This window comes from Cricetulus griseus, chromosome 2 (assembly GCF_003668045.3).
Source record: "Cricetulus griseus strain 17A/GY chromosome 2, alternate assembly CriGri-PICRH-1.0, whole genome shotgun sequence".
Lineage (NCBI taxonomy): Eukaryota > Metazoa > Chordata > Mammalia > Rodentia > Cricetidae > Cricetulus > Cricetulus griseus.
Genome location: NC_048595.1, coordinates 87,007,837 through 87,017,714, shown reverse-complemented (window position 1 = coordinate 87,017,714; position 9,878 = coordinate 87,007,837). Strand labels below are relative to the sequence as shown.

Genomic DNA, 9,878 nt, shown 5'->3' with positions numbered 1-9,878 from the left:
CAGAAAAGTTGTAGAAATTTGGCAACCTTGAGAGGAAAGGTGAAGGGGAGGAAGGAGGGAGAGCTCCACTCCTACTGCTTCTCTTCTGTCACAGCACACATACCCCACCATCACTTCTACAACACCTTTCTCCTCCAAGAAGGGGAAAAGGTTATTCTAAAAGGGTGTAAGACTCATTTTCTCTGCTTATTAAGCCATACTCCAAAGTGAAAGTCACTCAAAAGGGGCTAAGAACTCCTAAGGCAGGAGAAAAATGACACTGAATATACTTTTAATAGCAGGTATTTTAGAATCCTTAAAGTAACTCTATACATATGCATTGCAGTAGACAATCAATGAGGCCAATTTCAAGCCTTGATACCAGTGCACGAACTGCAACTTTTCAAGCCATCCTTGCATGAGCTGTGAGTACACACAGTTTCCAACTCAAGCTGTGTTTTAAAATGCAAAGCAGCCTAGAGCAAGTCCTCTCTCACTTGGTGTTCTGCATGTAAGGCTGGGAGGCTTCAGCTTCATTTTTGGTGCCTCTGCCTACCAGACACAGCTGACAGGACAGAGGCCACAACTGGGAGAATTCACTGTCGAGGTAGAACTCCCCACAGGAGTCACAGCAGTGAAGCCATGTCAATCTACTGAAGATTTCAGATCTTCAGAGATGTCACGGAAAGCCCTAAAAAAAGAAGAAGACAACAGAATGGTTGGTTTTGCTTTGGAAAGGGGCAGAGACAAGAAAAAAAAAAAAAAAAAAGGGAGAAAGTTAAAAAGGAAGGAGGGAGAAGCCCAGAACCAGTTACCATACAGAATAACATTTTTTTCATAATCTTTAAGAGGGAGAAGATATTACAGTCACTATTTTTAGTATTTTCACAAGATTGTTTCAAAATCTACTAGTTAGCCCTTATTCTTTATAAACAAAAGCCAAGTTTAGGTCTGAGTCCATTATCTTTTATCCAAAAGACTTCCACAGACTTACTTGAAACCACATATGGCTATGTGACTGAATTTTGGCTAACAAGATGTTCAGAGAAATGTTGTGCAACTTTGGGCAGTGTCTTGGCTCTTAGAACTTCTAACTAGCTGGAAAATAGATATGATGATATTAAAGAGATTAAGTCTTGCAGATCAGATTAAGTGCTGAGTGGCTAGACTCCTGTTAGGAAGTAGGAACCCTGGAACAGCACAGAACCCAAGCCCTGAAGGGCAGAGTTCCAGGCAGATGTAGGAAGGCATTTTCATCACCTTCCTTATACTATTGCTGCCTTATACTATCAGGCAAGCTACGTGAGAACTGCCAAATGCCAGCTGGTATCTGGACTATAGAAAGGTCTGCTGCACAAAGGTTTCTACCTTAAGACAGTGGTGACCAAAGAGCCCTGGATATGACTGACTGGCCTGAGTCATAATGTCACCCAGAAAAGCTGAGGTGCTTACAGATAGCCAAATGGGCAAGTCAGAGCTTCTGAATGAACATGAGCTCCAGTATCTTAGAAAGCCATAAGTCAAGGCTGGCACAGCATTCTGATGGGGAAAAGCGGGGCTTTAGCATTAGTTTAACACACTAGACTTGGAATGCCCCTCTGGACTTCTTTTAAACAAGAATAATGTTCTGTCTTCCTTACATTGTTTTGAGTTCAGCTGGTGATGGGTTATAGGGTTTTGATTAATAACATTGTTACTAGCTGGGTGGTGGTAGCACAGGCCTTTAATCCCACCACTCAGGAGACAGAGGGAGAGGCAGGCGGTTCTCTTTGAGTTTGAGACCAGCCTGGTCTAGAAGAGCTAGTTCCAGGATAGTCTCCAAAGCCACAGAGAAACCCTGTCTCGAAGCCCCCCACCCCCCCAAAAAAGCATTGTTACTATCATTGAGACAAACTTTCCTGACATAAAATATATATGGACAGTTTACTAGCACCCATCTAGAGAGAACCCATACTACTTCTCTTTAACAGAATCACCAGGGAGGAATACAAAAGATATTTGACACAAAAACACTAGCATTCTTCAAAAAAAAAACAAAAAACACAAAACTGAGAGCTTTGACTGCATGTACGTAGATGCCTCATGTGCATGTCTGGTGCCCAGAAGAGAGCATCCAATTCCCTAGGACTAGGGTTCCAAATGGCTGTGGGTAAGCCTATGGACCAAAAGCAGGGTCCTCTACAACAACAAGTAGTCGTAACTACTAAGCCATCTCTGCAGGCCCCGTGACCATATAAACACAGCATGTTGAATTACTGTTCTTTTTTAGATCATTTTCCTCAAAGTTGTGTAAAGTTGATTTTGTTTTTATAGCAAATCAGCCAATAGTTATCAAAATGTATTCAACATTTTCATTAGTAACAGAACTAAAAGACAACACAGGATTATGTGTACTAAGTTCAGGCAGCACTGTCAACAAACCACACACAGCACAAGGCTTTTTCCTTAGCAGCCTACAAAGCAAATCTAACTTTGAAAGCAATCCCACAATCCTACCTCCTCCTCGACTGCTTTAGTTTTAAGCATTTCCAGTCTACACAAACGGACAAGATTTGATAAAGCACGAACAACCTGAAGCTTAACCTTATACTCCAATGCACAAAGTCCTAAACTACTTCATCTAAGAATAATAGGAGACACTAATAGGTTCAGAACACAACACCTGAAGAGCCAGGCCTGATGGATGCCTTTAATCCCATAACTCAGGAGGTGGAAACAGATGGATCTCGGGTGAGTTCCAGGCCAACTGGGGCTACATATTTATCATGGGATTCGGCACACAGTAAGTCTCAGTAAATGTTGCAAGTGTCACATGTGTTGTGGCTACTTAAACAGCCATTTTAAACTGTCCATTAAAAGAAGGGTACATCAAACACAGAGTGCCAGTACAAGCACCCATTAACAGCTGGGGGTTGGTGGGGCGATTCCAACAAGCAACCACTGGGACTTGGCCACCCCTGAAAGGAAAGAATTCCAAGCCAGTAGTAGAAGGAGCCTAAAACAACCTAAATTCACTCAGCAAAATCCCCTCTAAGCTCAGAAGTAGCTAACTCTGAGAGTGGAGGGTGAAGCTAAGCAATGCATTGATGTTCATCTGCTAAAGACACCAACTCCCACTCCACCGCCCCACCGACTTCCACCACACCACGCAGCTGTCACTTCTTCCCACTTCTTGGAAGAAATTAATTTCTTTTCTCTGGAGACAAGAAGGAGTTTTGGACTAGGAACAACAGGCAGAGATGCAAGTGGGCTTGTATCAGCACAGAGTACAAAGGCCACAGCAGATCTCTGCATCCTTAACTCACCGCCCCGTCCCTGCTCCTGGCTGCAGCAGGGCTTGCTACCTCCAACCAGGAGACCTGAAGATCTGTGAAGAAGCAAACACCTCACAACAGGGAGCAAAAATCATAGCCATCAAGGGCTGCACAGGGCAATGGACTTGTCAGGTAAGTCATTACGACCTCAGTGCCCCAATTTTAACATGAGCCAAACCCCAAAAACCTTCACTATCTGAAAGCATCTGCACTGGGAAAAGTCAAAGCCTTTGTTTTTTCACAATCAGCACAGTAAAAACGTCCACAAGCATGAATGACTGAAGGAAATAACGGGGATTATCTACTGGGCCTCACATCATTTTTCCCAGCAGCCCTACTCATGATAAAACTTCCTACTTCCAGAAGAAGAGAAAGAGGTCTCTTGTCTTTCTATACACTGATTTCTTTTGTTTCATCTTAAAGTAACTGTTGTCAAAATCATTAGAAGACATCCCTCCCTCCCCAAAATAACAGCAAAACATTAACAAAATCTGTTGTTCTTTCTCCAATGCCCTGAAGAAGCTATGCTTTCACTTTGCAGGTACCCAAGCACCTGTGTGGTACTACACAACATACTCACAAAGCTAAAGAGTGGAGTGTGAATTCAGCTGGCCTGGGCTCCACAGTGTGACTGCCTCAAGAAAAGGAGGGAGGGAGGGGCTGGAGAGATGGCTCAGCGGTTAAGAGCACTTACTGCTCTTCCAGAGGTCCTGAGTTCAATTCCTGGCAACCACCTGGTGGCTCACAACCACCTTGAATGAGATCTGGTGCCCTCTGGGATGCGGGCAGAAGACTGTATACATAATAAATAAATAAAATCTTTAGGAAAAAAAAAGAAAAAAGAAAGAAAGAAAAGGAGGAAGGAGAAAAAGGGGAAAAAAGACCTAGTCCTAGTGTCGCCAGCCCCAGTTGATGAGGCCTTTGTAGTCACCATGTCCCTGTGCTCTATTCTTTTTAAGGAAACTGACTTTTCTTAGCCATCATTAAAAGGGTGTGGGGCCACAGATCTTTAACCCCAGAATTTGGAGGCAGAGGTAGGAGGATCTCTGAATTCCAGGCCAGCCAGGGCTACAAAGTGACGTAGGGAGATGTTGTCTCAAAAAAAAAAAAAAGTATTAGCTCCAATGGGCTTCTGAGCAACTGACTTCAACTCAGAAGCCACTATATTCAATTCAAAATATATGACATTTAAAACAAAATGAGCAGCACCATTCTTTAAGTGTAAGTGGACTATCAGAACCAAGAGTACTCAAATACACTAGAATATACAATAACAGGGAAATCAGTGCTTTCCCACTGAAGACAAGCTGGAAAACATAATACAGTATCTAGAAGTTTAATGCCAGCACTCAGAAAGCAGAGGCAGGCAGACAGATCTCTGTGAGTGCCAGCCTGGTCTACAGAGTGAGTTCCAGGACAGCCAAGACTACACTGAGAAACCCTGTCTCTAAAAAAAGAAAAACCAAAATAAAAATTTTTTGATTGTTTTGAAAATGTTGCTAAGCTATATGTCTGCATATTTTACAGAAAAAAATACATTTTGTAAGGTTTTCATTGTTTGGTTCTGGAACAGTCTCACTATGTTGCCTAAGCTGCTGTCAGAGTACTCAAAACTGATAATTAGCCTGCCTCTGCCTTCCAATGTTGGGGTTACAGGTATGAGCCAACACACTTGGCTTACTTTGCAAGTTTTTTGGTTTTGGGTTTTTTTTGTTGTTGTTTTTTTGTTTTTTTGTTTTTTCCAGACAGAGTTTCTCTGTGTAGTTTTGGAGCCTGTCCTGGAACTCACTCTGTGGACCAGGCTGGCCTTGAATTCACAGAGATTCACCTGCCTCTGCCTCCCTTGTTCTGGGATAAGAAGCATGTGCCACCACCGTCCATCTGCTTTGCCAAGTTTTTAACATTAAACAGCGGACATTCCACTTTTAGATATACAAGCATGTGAAACACAATTCACAGTCACCAGGATGTAACTAACAGAACCCTGTCTTCTAACAACCATAAAATGACAGTTATCTGATGCCTTTCAATATTGCACTGAAAAATGAGACTGTATATTCACACACAGGTACACCAGACAACAATGAAAAAGAAAGAGTGAAGCTGGGTGGTGCTAGCACATGCCTTTAATGCCAGCACTCAGGAGGAAGAGGCAGGTAGATCTCTGTGAGTTTGATGCCAGCCTTGTATACAGAGTGAGTGCCAGGAAAGGCTACAAAGCTACACAGAAACACCCTGACTGAAAAAACAAACAAGCAAACAAAAGGTAAGTATTCGAATAAAAACACTGTCCACACAAGGTCTGTCTCAAGAGTACACAGTATACTTTAGACCATGTTCAAAACTATTCTGAAAGTGACTACAGCCAGAATATCAATAATCGGAATATCTAATGTCAACAATGCATTAGAAAACGTGAGGACTAATGGAAATATGGTGAATGAATAGTGAGTGCTCAGAGACTTTTACCCTGACAAGTCTAGATGCAGGTAATCACTGAAAACATACAGGGCAGTCTATGTTTACATATGGTTACCATCCAGATGCTGAACTCACCGCTGAGGCTGAGCAGGCCACGGTGTCTGATTTGGTGTGGGTAATGAATTCGTAGGGCTCACTAGCATGGCACTGTAGATATTGGAAGCAACCACAAGTATGCAGAGTAGTATGGGCCCAATTATTGCTCCTTCCAGGCCCAGGTAGTATGCTCCACCAGCCACCGCTAAGCCAGTCAGGTAAGGATGGCCTCCTCTGGAACAAAGAGCACACTGGTTCAGGGACTTCTAATGAGTACCAGCTGTGGAGTAAATCCCAAGTACTTTCTAACACAATGTTGGTTTTCTAATATTTCAGGCTTTATTCCACTACTATCTTTGTTTAGACTACGTCAATGCAGAATCAAGAACATTGTAATAATATTGAGACACAGGATTTTCTTGCGTATGTACCCATGAGTTACAGAACTAGCTGTTATCAGGTAGTTTTTACCCATTCCACATGGCTTCCTGAAGACAATTCCTGCTGGTTGTCTAAGATACCTGCTAAGGTTTACTTCCTCTAAGGATAATATTGAGTACAATTTAGTATGCATTCAGTTAACTATGGCTTCTTTAATAAAACAATAATTACAGTTGTCGAAAATAGTAACAGCAATACTCCTCAGTTTAGACCTTTGGCAACCTTCTAAAAATATGGTTACCACAGGTGTAATAAAAGGCCACATAAGGAAAGCATCTGTCAACAAAGCCCAAGACTTTTATTTCACAGGCGTCACAACTGTCCCGCAGCTTATCATGGCATCACTGGCTTGATGGGATGGAATGAGGCAGATAAAGCAGCACAGTATAGATAAGCCCTGACCTCTGACGTAAAAGGGATGAAGAATGATCATGGTCTGTTTGTTTATATAGTTTTTAAATAACACAAATGAGTGGAACATTTTAAGGAGGGTAAATACTTAAAGACGCAGCAAGGATGTTTGATAATATATTACAGTTAGCAAACCCACACTGGTAAGCCAGCCTTCAGGAAACAAAAACATAATGTTTATAATTTAGTTCTCTTCCTTCTTTCAAAAAGAGATTTATAGCAGTGGCACATATATGGCAGGTAGACTTTCCCTAAACAATATGTTTGAAGAAAATTGTTATCAGAAATTCTTTTAAGTGGGGGAAGGAGGGCTTTTAAATAAAAGTTTAAAAATATAATTTAGGGCTTTTGCTCTCTTTCTGCTCTTTCTGCTCTCTTTCCAGCTCTTCTCTCTGCTCCTGTCTCCCTCTTCTGTCCTCTCTGTGTCTCTATGTCTCTTCACCTATTTTCTCATTCCTTTTCTCTCCCTCCCCTTTCTAATAAAACTTCTCACTCAAGCTCTGTCTGCCTGGTGTGTTTGTCCCCCACCTCAGTCACCCTCACCAGCCAGGGAATCTGCCAGGACCCCCTTCCAACTTTATCCTACACCATTTGGAGCAAAAGAACAACATTTTGATGCACGTAACTCAGCAGGTTTTCCTAGCATTTGCTCCTGCCTGTGGCAGTCTGAGATATGCTGGGACCCTGTAACCTTCCACTCAGTCACTTTTACAACTAAGGATCTCTAGATTCTTCCATCCACCACTGCCAGGTCTGGTAAACCTGTCCCTTTCTCTACCTCTGCCCATATCGAGACTGTGGTCTTTTGCCTTTCTGGCCTGGTCAAAAATCCCAGTACTGGGTGACCACGTGTCTCTCAGGCTCTGGGAGCCCTGGTCCCTGATTTGTGCTCAACGGATCACAAAATCAGCCTGTGCCTTTCCCATCTGATCCTCCCTTAGTCTCTTGGTCACTGGAGATTATAGGCTTTGGATCTTCTCTGCCTCTCTCATGGAAGCTGGGCCCCCATATCAAACCATGTGCCTAAATTCTACCAGTGATCCCTAGTTGTTAGTGTGGCCTCTGCTCTTTTTCACTTGTCTGTCTCCCTCCTCTTCCTGGCATGCTAAAACTCCCCTGCCTGCTACAGGGGCGTCCTGCCACCTCTCACAAGCCTGTCTCAGGGTGGGAATCTCCTTCCACCTGGGAGTGTCCTGTTTCACTAGACCTCTTATGCTCCTGTTCAAAATGTCTCTCACTCTCCTGTTTGTCCTGTCTCTGCTGCCCTTCTATAATGGTTTTGCTCTGTGCAGATGCCAGCGGCTCACAGTGGCCTGACCTGAGGCAGCATCTGCTCGGAACACTGTGACAGTTTTTTAACTTCTGTTGGCTGGGAACATGTTTTTGAAAGCAGTCATCTTGACCACGTGGCCTAGCTGTAGGTCTGCCCACTTTGGGGGTTACTCCTTTCCCTCAGCCTAGGCAGAGGGACAGCCTAGCCAGCTTCTGCTGACAAACCCTGCTGATAGACATAATTCATTTACCTTTTGGCTTTTATTTTTTGTCTCTTAATTTCTTCTTTCACTGCCTCTTTTGTGCATGGCTTGTTTGTGGAATGGTGTGCCTTTCCAGGCCCGGTAGGGGACACATTTCATGCAAAAACCTTGCCTGTTCCATCCGCAGTGGATATCCTTTCTTGTCACTGGCAGTTATTTAGGTCTACTCTGTATCTTTAAATATCCAGTCTGTTTGCTGCAACATGCAAATCAAAGATCACACTCTGCTGCTTACTTTTACCCAGTCCTATTTAATATATCTATGTATATGTACATATAGCTACTGTTTAAAAAAATGCAAGCTAACTCTACATGTAACTTAAATTCAACTATGCTAAGTCTCAAATATTTCTAAATTGTTATGTATATTTAAAGACAAAATTTTATTTTTAAATTGATATGTATTTTTAACTGATGATAAAGTTTAAGGTTATACAGATCTTTTTCAAATTAACAAAGTATTTATACCACTCAGTCCTTCCTGTAAGCTATTTACAGAGGTTAAGCTTCTATTACAAAAGGGGATATTTTTTTTCTACTTCTTTGTTCTTTAGAGGTTTAAATCTAACCTACTAAGTTAAAACCAGTTACAGTCATGCTAGAGGGCTGAGTAAAATATCCCTTCACAGCTTACTTTGAGTTCTGCAGACAGATTCTGCACTAATGTCATTGTAGCCATACTAAATACAGATTTATTAATTATAGGGATAAAGCCTTACTTAGTCACCTATGTGTTTAAGGCAAGTAACTAAAGCCAAATTTTGTCTGCTGAAATATACTAAACAGACAGACAGTCCTCAAATGCTCAGAGATCTAGAGAATATGGCATTTAAAATGTTTTATTAAAAAGTTTTCCTTAAGAGAGACAGGAAAACTGCTTGCCCCACTCCATTTCCTCCAAGAAGACTGGTAGACACTGAAGAAACTCCACCCACAAAAGTGGCAATGCTAGCCACTGAGCAATCCTGCCTTCCACCTCAACTGTGCAAAGGACTCTTCAGACCGTAGACAAGAAGACAGTAGAAACTACTTTCTCCACTTTGCTTGGGTCAACAGTAGGCAAGTCTTTCTAAAGAACCTAATCCACAGGTCTCATGCTATCAGCATAAGGCAGGTGTCCTTAAAGCTTCTGACCTCAACAACTGTGGAGGACCTGGGGGTGGCTTTCCATGCAGCCAACTAGTAAGTCTCTGTTATTCTTTAGTCATTAACTTAGGTAAAATTTTATCCTTCTCAAGAACTCTGATGCTTTTGACGACTGGAAGCTTTGCCAGCTTAAAACAACAGCCAAGGCTCTAACTGTCACAAAACAGATTTCAGGAACAGGTATTTTAGGGTTTATCTATGGGAAAATAGGAAAAAGTGTAAGGTGTATGAAGGTCTGAAAATGTAAGTTACAAAGGTCTGAGGATGGAAAGGTCTAACAAGGTGGATAAATGCAAGTTATGAAGGTCTGAGAATGTAAGGTGTAAATGTCTGAGAATGGAAGGTCTAAGATGGTAATGTAAGGTGTATGGATTAAAGTTATAAAGGTCTGAGGATAAAAAGGCCTACGTGATGACAAAGTGAGTTGAGACATTTAAAAAAATGAAACATGTTCCAGATTGCTCTCTCTCCTTATGTTACTGTTTAAAATCTTAATTACTCAATACAGGGAACTAAACACCACACTATACCACTA

The 9,878-nt window shown here is 42.0% G+C and overlaps 1 protein-coding gene across 2 annotated transcripts in view; it reads right to left on the bottom strand.

The window, feature by feature from the left end:
* Positions 1 to 254: 254 nt before the first annotated feature.
* Tmem245 (transmembrane protein 245) overlaps positions 255 to 9,878 on the bottom strand; it is a 79,339-nt gene continuing 69,715 nt past the window's right edge. For both annotated transcript variants that reach the window (XM_027403052.2, XM_035439873.1), the window contains 2 exons: positions 5,850 to 6,044; positions 255 to 670 (listed from right to left, as the gene is read on the bottom strand). In XM_027403052.2, the coding sequence (XP_027258853.1) occupies positions 625 to 670; positions 5,850 to 6,044 (241 nt within the window). In that variant the 3' untranslated portion in view covers positions 255 to 624. The remainder of the gene's footprint in view (positions 671 to 5,849; positions 6,045 to 9,878) is intronic.